The sequence below is a fragment of the Pezoporus wallicus genome, unplaced genomic scaffold (genome assembly GCF_028554395.1).
Source record: "Pezoporus wallicus isolate ANWC-B61680 ecotype Strahan unplaced genomic scaffold, APGP_CSIRO_Pwel_v1 contig_13817, whole genome shotgun sequence".
Classification (NCBI taxonomy): Eukaryota; Metazoa; Chordata; class Aves; order Psittaciformes; family Psittacidae; genus Pezoporus; species Pezoporus wallicus.
Window position 1 is genome coordinate 172,234 of NW_026637726.1, and position 18,014 is coordinate 190,247.

The following is an 18,014-nucleotide window of genomic DNA, read 5'->3' on the forward strand; positions in this document are numbered from 1 at the left end:
CCTTCTCCTCGCACCCAGCTAAGCCTTGGGATGCCGTTCAGCAGAGGCATGAAGCAAAGCGATGCTGAGGGCACATTTACTGAAGAGCAAAGCCTCTTCATGCCGTTCACTCTCATTAGTTTTTATTTAAAACACATGATGTTATGTTAGCCTAATGGTCCTCAAGGTCCAGCTTCATTGAACTGGCTGAACTTCATATTGACTTTCTGTTTGTTGAATTTTCTTTCTGCTCTCCTTATAAATGGGGATAAACTTGGATCCCGTTCTCATGTATGTGGTTCTGCACTCACATACCTGTTGAGCATCCTTTCAGAAGGCCATTAGACGTCACTTTAGTGTTGCAAAGATGTTACTAAGCAATTGTCCCAAATGAGGTCACGGTCCCAAAATCTTCATGAAGGCAGATAAATGTCACTTACATTTGTACAAGTATGGCAAACTGAAGCACAAGGAGGGCAATGTTTAAGGTGTTTCTGGTCCAGCTGGCTCTGATGGGGCTTTCTCTGGTACAGCTGCTGAAGGGGAGGATATTGAAAGCATTTTCCTACCAAAACAGTGTGGCTTATTTTTAAGCTGGGGCAGCTGACCAACTTACAGCCAGGCTTCAAACAGCAACGTAAGGCAGCATGTGAGGTGCCTTATATTAGCTCACACTTGCTGTCAAAGCGAGCCCACAGCCTCAAGTGAGATGCTGTTCATCATCTGTGGGAAGAACCATCCCCCAAGCATTAGCAAGCCCAACAGCCAGGAGAGGAAACACACACACATACACCATACCCTTCAGTACATGTTCAAAGCTCCTGCATGTCTCATTCTAATGTATAACAAGGCTTTCAGTAGCAACAACGCAGAAGGTTGTCATAGAAATCAATTAAGCTTCTGGAAGAGCTCAGCAAATGCTTTTGGTGCAGTAGAAGCAAACTTACAACAGTTTGTTGTTAATATAAGGAAAGCAATAATGCTTCCTGCTAACTTGGTTACTAAAGTAGCCTGGAACTGTATTAACTTACTTCCTGGCTTAAGATGTTTGCAAACTCAGTAGTAAGGAGGTTTGAATAGAAGAACATTAGTAGGCCAGAATGTGTTAATATTTAATTAATAATAACATTAATATTTCTATGTCATATGGGAATATGGAAGGATCAGATTAACCTGCAAGATAAAGTATAATGTGCAGCAGCTACCTCCAGATTTGAACAGCTAGATTAGTTTGATGCTCTAAGGTAAAGAAAGAAGGTGTTGTGAAGAGGGGTTACCAAATATAAGACCCTGGGGAATCAGTCATTTTTTGCTGCTGGTCCCATAGTAAATCAGGTCCTGTGTCCGCAGCCACAGGGTATAGTTTTTCTTTCCTGGAGCACTTAGCTGTTGTTGCTAATACAGTCTGCTAAAATTGCCTTTTTAACTACTAGTTTTTGTTTCTGTAACTTCCATGAAGCTAGAACGTCAAACCTAAGGAAAGGACATTTAATTAGGGAATGTAACTTTGGTGACAGAACAGTTAATTCGGGCATGGTCTTTCTTTTGCTGGGACATACCCTATTGCAACCATATCAGATGCTGATGGAAGAAGAAGGACAAGGACTGCAGCAAGTGGACGAATGGGCTCAAGTGCTCCAAGCAGCCTTTTTGTTGCTGCCAGATGCAGAGTGCTGGGCTAGGCAGACCTCTGTGCTGACCAGTGGATCTATCTGCCCTTCTGAGTCAGCCCTGTTGATGGCTGGGACCTGAATTTGGCCTTGTCCCCTCCTCTGGCTGCAAGGTCAGGAAGAAAATCTAATAGAGAAGGAGGGCAGGCATCAGGGATACAGAAAGTAACGTACCCTGGGGATCCAATTGGCACGTGGAACGTGAAAAGTGATTCCAAAGGGAAGGACATACAGAATGGCAATTCTGCAGCCAAAGAGAGGGGAGAGACTGAGGTCTCCAAGCTCAGGTCCGGCTCCTGGAGGCTGTGTCCCCCATGCAGGTGGAGTGGGACAGAAGGGTCAGGTTGTGACCTCTCAGACCTCTTCCCTCACTCAGCCACTTGGTCTGCTGTGACTGTCACTTCCTAGTTTCTCTTGAGGGAACATGGCTGCTGCTCCTATTGACCAAGGTGGAGCTTCTGGTGGCAGTCATTTGTCTTGCCATCAGCCCAGATTTTCTTAATCAGCTGATTTGCTTTTCAGAAGTAAAACTGCTGTTCTCTTCACGTTACACCTCGTGTCATATCTAGGAAGAAGTTATGTGCTATGCTTTGCACTGAGTTAATGCCCCATCACAGCTGGGAGGTGACCTCCTACTCCAGACGTACCATGTGGGGTGTTCATCTGACCCTCTGCTGAGCTCATTCACTTAAATAACTGAAAAACAGCCCTAAGCAAGTAGTAAACACCAAAAAAGATGCTTGACAAGCACAGCAGAGGAGCCAAGATGCCCTGGCAGATAGGAGGTACAAGTGGAGGCAGCTGCTATAGATCCGTTCAGCCCCAACCATGTAACATGACCTCTACATCACTTCTTGCTTGCTGTGCTCCACAGTGCTTCAGCAAACCTTGTCTGAAATGGGGAGATATTATTGCCACCCTTCTCCCAACAGGGAGGATAGAGCTTCACCTGAGCTGGGGGAATCATCCCTTCAGTATACACAGTGAGCTTTTGAAGCCACACCAATCTGTGTCACTGACTCCAGGGGCTACTTAGTGGACAACAAGCTGGCACTATGTGTCACAACGTTCAAACCCAGACAGAAGTCACCTCTACCTACATATGTAGGCACTCAGCTGCCAGAACAGATGACCCTTCATTTCTTCCCTAGACAGATATCACATTTTCAGGCCTTCTTGGATGTCTGTCAGGAGTTTAAAAAGCCCACAGAGTTCAATTATCATGTTTCCCTTCCCATTTGCCTGTGGGGAAGAAGTGGGTGAAGCCAACAGAGATAGCTAACAGCAATAAAACTCTGCAGAGAAAACTGCCTGCATCCCCCAAGTGTACACACCACATAGCTGCAAGGCAGCCTGCACTGACTAGCAGGTCAACCTGCTCTGATAAGATTAGGATTGACTATGTCAATAAGTTCTTCTATTGACTCTCCAGCAAACTGTCCCACGATGAACTATGAGCTGCATTTACAGCCCATCAAATGAGCATAACAGATTACTGGATTTTGAGCTGTGGGAGTTTTTCAGGTCAGAAGCATTCTGGAAATTGTCTGCTATTTCTTCCTTTGCATGTAAAACGCACCTTGTTTTGTGTTCTCCTTGAAATGATATGAACTACCAACGTAAAGCCCGTTCTCACCTCTGACAGACAGATTGCCCTTTCATAGTGCCCTGGTTTCAGCTGGGTAGAGTTAATGTTCTTCCTAGTAGCTGGTGCACGGCTGTGTTTTGGCTTTAGTCTGGGAATAACGCTGATAACACATGTATATTTTAGTTGTTGCTCAGTAGCACTTACCCTGATCAAGGACTTCTCAGTCTCATGCTCTGCCAGTGAGGAGGGGCACAAGAAGCTGAGAGGCAGCAGAGAGAGGACACCTGACCCAAACCAGTCAAAGGGGTATTCCATACCACAGCACATCATGCCCAGTATAGAAACTGGGGGGAGTTACCCAGGATTGCTGCTTAGGTTGGGCTGCGCATCAGTCAGCAGGTGGTGAGCTATTGTACTGTGCATCACTTGCGTTTATTGGGGCTTATTCCTCTTTTTCTTTCCTATTATTTTCCTTTGCTTCAATTATGAATCTGTTCTTATCTCAACCTGTGGGTTTTACCTTTTTCCAATCCTCCTCCCATCCCATTGAGGCAGGGGGAGGACAGGGAGTAAGCATCTGCATGGTCCTTAGTTGCTGGGTAGGGTTAAACCACAATACACGGGGAGGAATTCCCTAAGTGTGGAGACTCACCTGGCTGGGATGGAGTCAGCCTTCTCCCCAGCAACTTGTAGTATGCCATGCTTTGGATTTGTGACTAAAGCAGTTGGTAAACACCAGTGTGATGGCTATTGCTAAACAGTGCCTGCACAGTGTCAAGGTCTTCTCCCTTTCTCATCCTTCCCCTGTAGCTGAGACCTCAACTAACTGACCTCAACAACTGACCTCAACTAACCAAAGGGATATCCCATACATACGGTGTCATGGTCAGCAACCAAAACTCGGGGAAAAGGAGTAGGAAGGAGATACATCTAAGGTAACAGGTACCCATCATGCATATTGAGGCCCTGCTTTCCAGGAAGGGGCTAAACGTCTGCCTGCCAGTGGGAGTGGGGAATTAATTCCTTATTTTGCTTTGTCCTCGCACACAGCTTTTGCCTTCTTTATTAAACTGATTTTAGCTCCATCCCCAAGTTTGCTGGCTGCAGTCAACCCAGCACACTAGATCAATGGAAATCAGACCTAATTTGGGTGGGATTTCAGGAATCAAACTCAATGGATAAGCATACATCTTAGTTTAGAAAAACACATTGGATGTGCCTTTAGACAAACACTAAATTGCACATTACCCCAGACTGTAAAGACTGCAGCAGGGAGTCACTCAGAGTTAGGGATGAGAAAGACTGACCCTTCAAAACACTTAACTCCTCAGCACTGTACCATGCGGTGACTGGTTTTGCTTTTACCCCCTTTAAATAATGAGCCTAAGAGGTGGTGTCTTTAATTCATCTTTATTCTTAGGTCAAACAATACCATCACCGAATCGAAGAACGAGGTTACCGGTTGAAATACAAGTGCAGTGTGAGACAAATACGGAAGAGAACGCTTTGCAAATAAATTAAACACAGAATAATTCTCTTTGCATAGTTCAGAAGTGAAAAGGAGGAGAGGCAGCAGTGCGCACGTGCTGGGAACTGACACACACCACCACAAGAAACCAGAGCCCCTAGGTGAACTCTTGCAGCTGCAAATGAAACGAACCAAACCCAAAATACCCCAAACCTCAGAGAGCACTAACTATTAAAAACCAGGCAGAAAGGGAAATAATGAGCTTTTTTTTTTTTCCTCTTTTTCTTGTTTTTTAAACAGACCATGCTGCAGAAGGAGCGTTTTCTCTACAGAGATGCTTCAGATAATCTGCCTTGGCATCCCATAGCCTGTCATACCCGACTGCGATGCTCCTTTGTTGCTGCCCATCTGAAGGCCTATAACGTTCTGTCCCTGACGAAGCTGCTCCTCTGAAAATCCTCGTCGATTCTGCTGTGCTTTCCTGTCCAGACACACACAAAAAAGGCAACATACACACATCATTCTGCGTGTGCCCCAAGGATCATGAAATATTGGCTCGCGTTAATAGATGCGTCCCCCGTAATGCAATATCTCATTTGCACCATCCCGTGGGCTGGACAATACTGGCTGGGCTAATTGCTTTCCTGCAGTTAGGAGTAATGCTGTAGTCAAACCCACAACACTTCAGGCTTTCACTGTACCACTTGTTCCAGAACCCAAAGGCCTTTCCCAGCAGCTATGACAGGTAAAATACGTAGTGCTGTATATAACACACATGATAAGAGTTAATTGGTGTTAAACCCTACAGCTCTCAACAGACGCTTACCTGTGCTATAATACAGATTGATACCCATCTAGTGCAGCAGTAAAAATAGGCATAATTTAACTCAGTGGAGTAAATAGGAGCTGGATGTACCCAGAGAAACAAGAGGTCAGAGGTGTGACTTGCTCATTTTGACAGAGCAGATGATGGTTGCCTGCTGGACAGAACAGTTGCTCTGTTGCCATTTCCAGCTCTCTCCCCTTTAAGCAATAGACTTCACCCTTTGGACCTGCATCTTAACTCCATAACAGTCCTTTATCTTCTGTCAAACCATACTGAGCGGTTTTGTTTGGTGTCCCCGGTCTCAAAAGCCCTTTGGATCCATAAACCTTTGTTGGAGTTTAAAAGGAACCCCTTTTCCCTGAAAATGGCACTGGGGCTCAAAGTGGGAGTTAAAAAGAAGCATGGAAGTTTGTACTGTGCTGCCTTGAGATAAACTGCTCATCCTGGATTAGTCTTACATTTGTAACAGGTGGGGAAAACAAGCGATTTTTACAAGGAAGAAGGATCACCCTGCTGCTGCCAAATAAGCCATATAAACCAGCAGAGCTCCAGACCAAAGGCCTTCAATCAACCAAACTCCCACCCAGGTACAATCTTTGCCCCTGCTGTGTCTGTCCATCCTGGGTTCAGGTTATCCTGCAATACGATGTAGTGTTACAGCTCCCTGTTTCTCCCCACCCCACTGCTAGATTAGGGGGCCTGCTGTGATTGAAAACCATCCACATGATCCTCTCCATGGGGGTCTGATCCTGCACCATGCTGAACACCCTGGCTGGAGTCCACAGAAGCACTTAAACTCCTTGCTGGGCTCAGGGTGTTCAGGATCTTGCAGGATGAAAGCCCAGCAAAGCAGAGAGGTGAGAAAGAGCCACAGGACATCAGTGCTGACCCATCACTTTTCACAATGGATATCCAGTGTGAACACACAGACTAATAAGAGGGCTTGGAGAAACCCATGTCCAGCTCTCAGATACTGCAGCCCACACAAGGCTTTGGAGGGATGCACACACAACTGTGGGTGCCTCAGAAAGCAGCCCCCTCTCACTGCTGCTTAATTTCTTTCCCAGAATACTTACACTGTAGGATCTCCACGAGAGGCTGTTTTTAGACCTACTCCTATTACCTCATTGAATCCCAGGTTCACTGCGTCTGCCTTGGTTTAAATTAAAATCTCAGGAACGCATTCATCCGGTATTGCAGCCTTCCAGTACATGAAGGGGGCCTGTAGGGATGTTTGGGAGGGACTCTTCATTAGGGACTGTAGTGATAGGACAAAGGGTGATGGATTAAAACTTAAACAGGGGAAGTTTAGATTGGATATAAGGAAGAAGTTCTTTCCTGTTAGGGTGCTGAGGCACTGGAATGGGCTGCCCAGGGAAGCTGTGAATGCTCCATCCCTGGCGGTGTTCAAGGCCAGGCTGGACAGAGCCTTGGGTGCCATGGTTTAGTGTGAGGTGTCCCTGCCCATGGCAGGGGGGTTGGAACTGGATGATCTTAAGGTCCTTTCCAACTCTAACTGTTCTCTGGTTCTATTATTTCTTTCTCTTTTCTCCTAGAGTTTTCAGCCACGTGGTGGAATAATTCCACAGTATTAATTCAATACACAGTTTGGATTATATACTGTTATTTAACCATCGTAAGCACCACATTCATTGTACAACGGTCTCGCAGACAAGAACATGTACTTACATTTTGCTTTCAGTTTGGTAGAAATAGCTTTAACTGAGACTGTAGAACAAGTCTTTTCCCCTCAGTGTCCTACACCACATCAAGTTCTGTTTGGCCTGTCTACCATAACCTGGCATCACCCATACCACAGACTGAGCCCACCAGATGTGTTCACTTTTTGTGCCAACTTGGCACCAGTGCTTGTGGTTGCCAAACCATAAGATAGGAAATAGCCACTGATCCATGAACCTTGCTAGGGCACACAAGGAAAGGGGAATCAGGCCTGGTGGGACTGGGTATGTGAGACACTGACAATGGAAAGCTAAACAGCTTAGGTCAAGTGTATCTTAATCACTGTAGATCCCTGCATGGATACTGTTACTCCATTTAATCTTGACTTCTTTCAATTTAACTTAAGGAGATTAAGAATGAGCTTGAAAGCCCTGACTCACAACTAATACCGGGTGGCAGTGAGAGGGCTTGAACTGCCTAAAGGGGTGGGTAAAGTACTCAGAAAACAGCTCCTGATCTGCAAGATGCTATCTCCTTATAGAAATAACACCTGTTTTCCTTAAGGCAGTGGCAACAAAATGGAATTACAGGGACTGCAATAGATAGGGGTTGGCTATATCCAAGCAGCACGGGCAGGAGAGACAGCTAGGGGAGGAGGGAGGTGATCACATCTTCATTTATGCCAATGAAAACTGTTCCCACCCACAATTAGGAGTCCAGATGTAAATTAATTTTTCCATGTAGTACTTTGCTTTAGTTACACAAAACGAATAAGCCTGTCTGGGTCATAGTGATTTCATGTCTGGTTTATATTAAAGCATGGAACTGGATTTGAACCCAATTTTAAACCCAATTACATTCCATAAATACAAACCTATTCGTGCACTGTATTAAGTTAAAGTAATTTCATATAAAGAACGCATGGGAGTTTGCAGTTATTCTCCTAAAACTCAAGTCTCCCTTAGCCTCAGTTAAATGAGGTGAAGGTTTAAGACAAACCAAGTGAAGTTTGTTATCCTTCTGCTGACCCTCACCTTGACATCCGAAAAGCCAAGGACACCAAAGACAAGCAGCCAGAATTCATTTTGCTAACACTCTTCAGACATCTCAGCATAAGTAATACCCTTGGACGACAGAAGCTCATGTCAATAGTATGTCTGTGAGGCAGGAGGGCTAACTAACCATGGGAAGATTTCCTTTTCTTTCTGTCCCTCCTTCTCAGCCTCCCTACCTGAAACAAATGGAGTTTTAAAGCAAATAAACAGCTTGGCCAGGATAGAAAACTCCCCATAGGGAAGTGGCTCTCTCCAAGGGAAAAAAAAAGACTGGAAATGAATTAATTTTGATTTGCTAAAATATGGGAAAAGGCTTCATCCCTTCTCTTTGTTTGGTAAAGGGGTTGTTATATTGGGGTTTGCAGACATCCATGACAGCGATGTCTTCATCAGCCTTTCTGTCTGTTATCTGATGTGAGGCAAAGGTACCCTTTACCTGCCAGCTACTCTTAGGACACCCTTATCTGCATGGCTGTTGCCATTTTTGTTCCCTTTTCTTCATAAATAGATACAGAGGATTAGCCGAAGCTACTAAATAGATGAATGCCATCAAAACTGGTGGCTGAATTTCCTAAGTATCATTGACCTCCTTTTGGTGAATAAGAATCAGGGATAACATCAGTGGACAAGAGAATTATCTCTTCTTCAGCGATCAGTGTGGGCCCCTCATGAAGCAGGATGGATAAGCCCCACAGGTGCTTGGAGCAGGATGCTGCAATCCTCCTCCCTGTGTGCACTACCAAAAGCCAGCCACCCAGGAGGGTCCCCACACATGCACGCACATGTCCACACCAGCACAGCCTGGAACAGCCTCCTTCAAAAGCAGTGCCTCCAGGAGAAAACCAGAGCTGGAGCCACGGGCGATGCACTCCTTACTCCTGGTACCAGTAATGCTGTCCCAGCTCTGGGACAGGAGAGACAAGTAAGGTGGCCTGACTTGGTTACATGAGAAAAGGCTGCGCTAAACAGCTCCCACAAGGCTCCTCCTGGGTGTTACTCTAGGCTGACAAGATATGGTAACACATGGGGCTGGCAGTGATAATGATAAAGCTGGGAACCATTGAAGGGTAGAAAACGTTGCTGCCTGGTTGGGTCTTGGCTTTCCTCCTCCAGGCTCTGGAAAGACAATCTTTCCCTTAGAAGGAAACTGGAAAGTTTCTTCCCCTCTTTTCCCAACAATATGACCAGCTTCCCAGGGAAGGCAGCTCTGAGCAGCTCTGCTTTGGACTTTACCTGTGAAACCAGGACGGATCTCCTTTGTAGCAGCCGTCATCCTTGGTGACTGCCAAACTGCCTAGAGCCATTAAGGTTCTCTGCACTGCTGCCATGTCCTTCCCTAGAAAGCCAGACAGAGAAATGAATACAGGAAACCCATGCACAAGGAATAGCTTGGCACACTAATTAACAGCCTTATCCAATGTATTAACTAACTCCTCCAGCCCCCCCCCCCCCCAAACTTGCATTAATAGCATTACAAAAGCTATTTTACCATTGCTGAAATGGAGGTACCGACGTCCAAGAGCATATTAAAAGTCATCAAAGGGACAGCATTAAAGCTAAACTTGACATTCCCAGGTTTCCAGTCCTCTGCCTATTTTAATGGCTTCCCCCATTCTATTCTGTCCTTCCTCCTTTTCTATTTAATGCCTTCCCCTATTCTATTCTATCCTTCCAGATAATCCTTCTGGCAAAATTTTCTCCGAATAAAAGATCACTTTGGTGTACAAAGAACAACAAATAGACTCAGTAAAACGCATCTTTAGGAGAACAGTGTGTTTCTTCACCTGTAACCTGGTAAAACTGCTCCCACCATTTAATCCCTGGCAATTCCAGGCAGTCCCTCTGCTAACAGACCTCACAGCAGCCCCAGAGAGCTCCTGTGCAGATAATTCCTATCAGCCCTTCCCAATTTAACTATAAAATCACCTCCCAAATCCCTCCTACTGGCTTCCTTTCTCAGGCTGCCAAAACCTGATGCTTTGCAGTTTCATACCTTCAGGTCCTGCCATCCAGCACCCAGATCTTTCACTTATGTTACCTCACTTCATTCCTCATTGCAAGAAGTCAGGGCTCATCTCATCTTTAGCCAGGTAGAAGTTACTGATCTGATCATCACTAGTTCTTAATGTTACCTCCATAAACAACAGCAAGACAAAAGCTTCTGAGGAGATAATGTATCCCACCTGCATTGGGAAGGGTGAAGTTGCCTGTCACTTGCTTAGAGGCAAGCCTTCCACCTGGCTGAAAATTCACCAGCTTTCCAAAAGGGCATCTGACATCTTTGCAATACAAAGCTCATTTTCAATAGGGTTTGCATTTAAAAACCCTGACTCCTCCTGCCTCCCCTTCAAAAACGAGGATAATCAATAACTTTTCCTTTTTGCTCATATTTTGCCCTTTCCTCCAAGAAGCTGAACAAACAAACAGCAAACAAAACGAGGGAGACATGGAACATCTTATAAAGTTAAGGTTGCTCCTCTTTTCTTGGTTCTAACTCCTGCACTTTGTCACTTGGTGTGAAAAGGGAAGGAACATAGAGATATCAGCCAGGCAGGGTCTAACTCATTACCCAATATGTTAACTTTTGGAACACTTCCTAGCAGAAATGAGCTGCAGCTCATATTTCCAACCGTGTGAAGTGGTAAGTTATTGGAAATCTGCCTTTTGCCTCTCCCTTCTTCTGAAATCCTTCCGTAAGCGTTTCCATGACTCCCCTCCCTTCCTTTTGGTTCCAGTGCTTCCTCTTTCCTAAAGTAATTTATCTGGTTCACAGATTTGATCTTGACTGTAGGCTCTTCACATGGGAAAAGAGGTAACTCATTAAATTAACTCTAGATCCTGGAGACATGATGATGAAAACAGACTTCAGAACTACCTCCAGTGGAGCAATATTAATGAAGATCCCTGCAGACCAGCTGGAACACAGAGGGAAGCGAGCTTTGCACATCCTGTGTTTATGCTGTGCATCACCCTCATTATAGGCAGATGCAGTTCAAGGCTTTGACTCGTACAAGCCTAACTGTATAACACACTGGCTGAGGTGAGGAAGGCACCCTAAAGCTGAAAATGTCTAGCAGCTTCCAACTGTGGCTGTCATACAGCCTATTATGGTTTGTAGGAAACCTATCTGCAGGGGACCATTTGCTCAGACAATAAATTGTCAGCTACCCAGAACCCTCGTTTTACTGTATTTGTTAATGCAGGGTGCATCAGACGGGGTCCTTGCTTAAGAGGGCAGCTGAGGAGCTGACATCCCACACATGCACACGTACACAGGCACCAATGGAAGAGGGTGAGGCAGAGAAGCACTCGGAGCTCCCCGAAGCAGCAGATGTACCATATGCTGTAACAGATGCCGTGCACAACGTCCTTGCGATGCCTCCCATATAACAAGGAGCGCGGTGGCTTGATTGGGATGAAGAGGGATGCGAAGAAGGGTTTAAAAGTGAATGAGCTGAATAATGACAGCGAGCACGGAAAACAAGAGAAAGAAACAAAAGACGGGTAGCAAAATACAATGACGGGCCCCATGGAGCCATCTGGCAGCTCCCCCCCTCCACGCTCTGCACTCAGCTCTGCTTTATTTGTCATTGCCGAGTGGGAGACGCTGCAGGGAAAAATAGATCCAGTGGGAGCTGAGCACCATGTGACAAAACAAAGCCACTGCCCTGCTTTGCAGAGCCTTCCTGCTGTGTATGAGGGGTGCTGCAGGTGAGGGAACACCCCGAATCCATGTGGTCTTGTGGTGTTTGCCCTCTTACAGCAGAGGGTGCATGGGGCCCAATGGCCAGCATAGAAAGGCATGAAGTGAGAGCCACCACACACTGCGGGCGCCTGACAGCAGGGACCGTACACATTGTCCTAAGGCTGGCATTGCAGTGTCCCTGCCCATGGCACAGGGGTTGGAACTAGATGATATTAAGGTCCTTTCCAACCCTATCTATTCTATGATTCTATGAAACTGCAGTCAGTGCCTTTCCTCAGCTCCAGCACTTGTTCATCAACAGCCACTGGGGCTGCCTGCCTGGCCCCCCACATCAGCCTCCCTGGATCATGCTGCAGGGACCTACGCTGATGGCATTCCTTCTGCATCTTCAGTGTCCTCTGCAGTACGCTTTGGATAGCACTGTCTCATCAAGGATCTTGGCACTGCCTGGACAAGGAGGAAGGAGCCTCTGTTCACCTCTTATGCTAAGCCTTTCTCTTTGGGGAAACCTGGTTGGAAGGCCTTCTCCTCCAGGACCAGAAATAGGAAGTTTCAAAGTTAAAGACCAAGAACTGCTCGGCATAGTATTCCTAAAATGCTTTTTAGTAAAGATTAACAAGAACCCAGAGGTACATCTGCTTCCTCCTTGCCTCAAAATATACCAGGGATGTATCTGTAAAAAACAATGAATATAATATCTTGGGACGGATTAGGGAAAGCTGCTCAGCACACAACATTTATGTAAGAAAGGACCAAAAGAGGCAATACTTCTTCTGGACCAAGAAGTTGCAGAGATGAAGGAAAATGCACCAGACGGGACTGAGTTGGAAACAGCCAACAGCAAATTGCATCCTAAACCATTTTCATTAACCATAACTACGATTCAAAGCAAAAGCTCTCAGAAAACAACTCAACTAGTGCCAGAGAAAAGCTGGTTTTCACTCACAAATACTGTTATGTCCCTCTTTATAACCACACGTTGACATCTCCTCTGTTTCTGAAGGGGTTATGGTGTGAATTATAGGAGTGCTGTAATTATGACACAGTGAAAAAGAGACTGCCCTTTCTATCCAGCTAATGCATCCAGGTTCAGACGGTTCAGCCCTGAAGCAGCACAGATGCTAGAGGTCAGAGTTACGGTTAGACACAAAAAGCTTGCAGCGAGTCCCTGCTGGAGACACATCCTGTTTCATCTCGGCACTGCAATGAGCAGCAGAAGGGATGAAAAGGGAGACACAGCTTAGTTTTGGTAAGTCCTAAAATAACAGCGGAGCGATGACTTGCATGTTTGCCTCCTCGGCAGCAAGTTGGTTCCTTACTTCCTGTCCTCTGGAAGTTACTAGCTTTTCCCCTTACATTTGTGGAGAAAAGGTGATGAGTGAAAGGAAATGAGGAGAGAACCACCATCATTAGCAGCTTTTTGTCTTCAAAGCAAGTTGTTCTGTACCACGTTTTCATTTGCATGCTGTGAAGCCATTATAAGATGCAAAAGACTGCAAAGAAAAGCATCTGAAATGAGCTATTATCATCCCTTGCAAGAGCTTCTCTTTCAACAGCATGCTAGGCTGAGGGGTGGGAGGGTGTTACGCCAGGGAAGTGAAAATCCCTTCCTTTAAGACACTTAAAGGTAGACGGGATGAAACCTTAAAGGGTGAACTGGAAGAAACAATCCTGCCCTTGCACCCAAGGGAAGGTTTATCACGCAAATCTGGCACCCTAAGAACACTACAGATCCCAGTAACTCCAGCTGTCAGTACATCCTTCCCTTCTAACCCAGCCACAGAGTACCCTCAGCTCATTCCTTGAGCTGCCCTTCAGAGGTGTGACCTCTTCCACATAGCCCGCCACTCTGCTCCATGTGTGCTCCCACAAAACTGTGCCCACCAGCTTTCCCAGGGGTTTGTTCTCCTCTTTCCACTGTTTCATTCTCATGGCAGACTTCTGATCCTCTCACTATCCTCCAGCTGTCCTTGCTCTGAGCCTGCACACAAGGCATTTTGCACTGCTTTGTCCAGAGAGATGCAGCATCTACAGTGAATTTGGTTAGCGCACCAGGAAGGGATGCAGCACCACAGAAGCAGGCAAACCCAGCCATACAGATGCACAAATGACTCAGCTCCTCAGGAACCAGAACACACAGTTTCCATTTCGAGCATTGGATGGAGATAGGCTTCACCTGGCTTACTGCAAAATCATCAGGGTACTCTGAATTATTTCTGCTGTTGCCATAGTGACCTCTCTTACAAGACTGTATCCTTAGAGATGCTCTGCTAACACGGTGTAGCAGTGAGTTTTACTTCTCTCTATTCATAAACAAGCCCTCATATGCTTCAGGGAGGCATAGATGCTCCTGGGAATGCATTTTAAAGCTCTAATTTAAGCTTTGCTTAAATTTGAAAACTGCAATAAAATCTTCTCACCAGAAAATGAGGGGTTACAATATTTGCTGGTAGAAGCTATTTACTTGGAAATAATTAGCATAGAGAACATGGATTTTATTAGGTCTGTGGATTTCTATGAGAATGATGGGCTTTTGGATAACACAAGCTTGGAAAGGCTCCGTTATGCCCTCAGGGTAATATAAAACCCTCAGAGGAGATAATGCACCACGGGAAGAACATGGCAATAAGGTAAGGCAAACAGAAACAAAAGATAATTACATTAGAGAATACGCCTTAGACAAAATGCACCGTTCACAACACATCAAAGCAAAGCCAAATGAAGACTGCAAGATCACTTCCAGTTCATTATTGTTACCTTCCCATAAATCCACTGTCTGGAAAATATCTGTTGTTCTGACTCCGTAGATTTCAGCAGCTTTTAAGAACTGAGAAATTTGTTCCATCTGCTTAAAAGCCATTTTTGACTCAGAGATCTTTGCAATGGGCTCGTTTCCCTTTGGATGTAAACTGTTTATTAGCTTGCATAACAGCTGAGAGAGAAATACAGAAACAAAATTAGAAAGCAGTCACCAAGCTAGAAGGCAGTTTCTGCACAGGAAATGATGCTGCAAAATGCTTTTGACCTGGCCAAGGACACAATCCCTTCAATTCAAAACAAAAGGAGTGAATTGATAATAATCAAAGTATATTAGAAATACATTAAAGCTTTCATTAACTGATGGCAATACCCTGACCGTATAAATCCTAATCTGCTTGCCAGGAACAACAGAGTTATCACTGGTAAAGGTTATATAACAACTGACAGAGAAGAAACCACATGCCCGTGCCAAAAACATAAGCAATGTCAATTGAAATATTGTTAAAGTCACTTTGGCAGAGGTTCAGCGATTAGCGTATTCTTACAGCCCACTGCAAACAGCAGCATCTGCCTGTTGTTCAATAACCCAATGGAATACAGTGTTTGAGCTGCAGAATTGGTTCCCAAGGAGAAAACAGTTCTGACAGAATCCAGTCCTTCCTCTTAACCTTTCCCTTCTCAACACTGATTGTTTCTTAACCGGAAAAGTATATGTCTGATTTTAAAGCAGATCTCATTTAACTGTATGAGAAAAGGTGGCTGAAGGCGTGAGTCATACTCATATATAACATGCGTGACTCACAAGAATCTGAACTAATCACACTGCACTGGTAGAATAATTGCCTTCCGAGATTAAGACTCCTGGTCAACAGAAGATAAATCAGATACTAACATACCTATTTCTGCACTGGCCGTAAGCTCTGACCAGTTTAGCTAGAGGAACACAGAAAATGAGGACACTGTGAATGCAAACACATGCAAGAGCATAACTGGACAAACCACTTACCGTTCCATCCATCAACCAGGTCTGAAAATGTTGCCTGCCAGGAGGAGGGTGCTCTATCTGTTCTCCACACTGTACAATAATCCAGTTCACCAGCCTCGACTCTAACTCCGGGTCATATTTCTGTTCAATCTTTTCCTGAACTTCTCGGCTTAAGCCATAGCTTGGTCCCCTGTTTGCCATCTCTGGAACCAAAGCAGAACTTTCTTAGTGGGCAGAGTCCAGATCTGCAGCTGTGAAGTAACGCACCGGAAAATGAAAGGATAAAAGGGTGAGCAGCTTGCCCTGTACGTTAGACAGTTGAACAGATGTTCATCAACACTGAAAGTAACTGTACGGCACCGGTTATAGCTGTTCTGCAGAGCAGGGGAGGGATCAAAGAGGGAATACCCTTTTCCAAAAGCAGAAATCAGCCACAACATTCTTTTTTCTTTAAAGAAGGAAAAAAACAACAGTCCCCCCCTGCCCAACCACCACAACAGGAAAAGAAAAGCAAGATCTAAAACAGAGTAGGTTTTAAAGAGAGGCTTCTGCTGTGTTTACAGAGAATACAATAGACTTTTCAGATCAACATCAAAGCTGCCGGCAAATCCAAAAGCACTTTAAAATTGCCTACCTAAGACTTGCTAATAAGAAGGCGGCTGTACATGGGAGCTCAATCAATCCGATCAAAGATGCAGTCAGGGTCTTCCTCAGCAGAGATGCAGGGATGGGTATCCAGAGATCGGCAAAGTGAGAAGCGCTGATGAATTTAGGAGACGAAGGCTGCCACAATGCCCTGCTGCTGCTGCAGCATCGTGGTTTGAAGAACAGTGTATTGATTTGATTTTCCTTGCATATGAGGAGGGTCAAAGCAGGGGCGTTGCTAAGAGCCATTAAAGAGGCCTGCCTACTCAGTCACAGCCTGGGGATCCTGTTTATCTCGCCCATCTGCAGTCTATTTCCATGCATGTTTCCTCAGCCTGGCGCTGCTCACCCTACAGGCTCAGTTTTACTCCTCCTAGTCTGCATCAACCTAAAACTGCACTGAGCATCCCAGTCCCAGACAATAAGAAATACAAATGGAGGGGATGCATTCTCTCAAATGAAGGCAACATAAATTACTGCTGCTGAAACCAGGACACTGCACAGCTTGTTTATTTTTAATCACAAAGCAGAAGCAAAACCTTTTTCTCTCTGTTCTGCATCACACTAACAGGCTTTGAGCATGGAAATTAACTTCTCCCCCTCCCTGTTCAAGTGCTGATAAAAAGTTTCAACATGGGGGCAACAGGATGAAAAGCCAAAGAAGAGAAGGGAAGTAGTAGAATATTGTTATCACCCTATCATCATATATATTTGACTATGAGATAGTGTAATAGTGTCCTGAGAAAACAACTTGAACCTCTAAAACCAAGGGGAAATCACAGAAAACTAGCAAGCACAGAGATCATATGGTATGAGTCAGCATACCTCCAGTGATAACAAGGGAGCTGTGGCCACGTACGGTAGTTTAAACTTTGATTACACCACTGCAGTGGTGGGAGGGTAGAGAAGGGAAGTTAAGACAAGAGACTTTTTCATCTGGTCTGATTTGCACAGATTTACCTTTTATTAAGACCATGAATTCCAAGATATAAACAGCTTCAGATGCTGCTGGGCTCGAGCAGACTCAAGAGATGAAAAATTGAATAGATGACCCAATTCATTGTTGTCCTCCACAGGCTTTTCATTTAGTGCTTTCTCTTCTGTGCACTGGTAGTCTTAAATCCCAATGAAATATTCGCTTACATAACTGAGAGCACGCTACGTGACAAGGCCACCACTTTGAGCACTTTCCGGCCCAGCGAACACGCTGTTGAAGGCACAGCAAACTCACAGGAACCAAGATGCAAACCAAGCCTGGAGTATGAACTGCACCTGCAACGGTGAAAGGAAGTATGTGATTTTGACATCCTTTGCATTCAAGTAACTGTTAAGGGTCAGGCTTCACACCCTTTGGCTGGCCCCACAAAGAATAAAACCCTTTATTTTGCACTTGGAGGTATTTCTGCCCTCTTCTGTTTATAAGGGAGCTACCTAGGTTGCCTGGCTCTTTCTGGTCACAGCCATTCAGTGCTTCAGAGCTCTCACAAAAGCCACCTACCTTTGCCTCAGCCCCTGACCTCACTTTCTAACCTGGGGGGCAGGGATGGGTAATTTAACCTTCCTAAGCTGCAGAGCAGAGGTCCCCCCCTTCACAGATGTTGGCTATGCAACCTGCTCTCCAGGGACCTTCCCATCCTGCGAAGGCTGAAAAG

At 45.2% G+C, this 18,014-nt stretch overlaps 1 protein-coding gene across 2 annotated transcripts; it reads right to left on the reverse strand.

Annotated features, from left to right (window-relative positions):
- Positions 1-4,631: 4,631 nt before the first annotated feature.
- TAGLN3 (transgelin 3) lies at positions 4,632-16,723 on the reverse strand. 2 transcript variants are annotated; one of them, XM_057407401.1, is made up of 5 exons: positions 16,352-16,723; positions 15,739-15,920; positions 14,730-14,904; positions 9,500-9,602; positions 4,632-5,186 (listed from the first exon to the last, which is right to left on the reverse strand). In XM_057407401.1, the coding sequence occupies exons 2-5, from the start codon at positions 15,916-15,918 to the stop codon at positions 5,045-5,047; spliced, it is 600 nt and encodes a 199-aa protein (XP_057263384.1). In that variant the 5' UTR covers positions 15,919-15,920; positions 16,352-16,723; the 3' UTR covers positions 4,632-5,044. The 2 variants fall into 2 exon arrangements, with proteins under 2 accessions (XP_057263384.1, XP_057263383.1); XM_057407400.1 differs by lacking the exon at positions 16,352-16,723 and having other exon boundaries at positions 15,739-16,096.
- Between the last annotated feature and the right edge of the window lie 1,291 nt (positions 16,724-18,014).

What these genes read in the sequence shown, in the direction of transcription:
- TAGLN3 (XM_057407401.1), bottom strand. Translation starts at nt 15,918, where the DNA reads ATGGCAAACAGGGGACCAAGCTATGGCTTAAGCCGAGAAGTTCAGGAA. An exon ending in CCTGGTTGATGGATGGAACG is followed by an intron (nt 14,905 to 15,738) that starts GTAAGTGGTTTG and finishes TTTCTCTCTCAG; the next exon opens with CTGTTATGCAAGCTAATAAA. An exon ending in GACAGTGGATTTATGGGAAG is followed by an intron (nt 9,603 to 14,729) that starts GTAACAATAATG and finishes CTGGCTTTCTAG; the next exon opens with GGAAGGACATGGCAGCAGTG.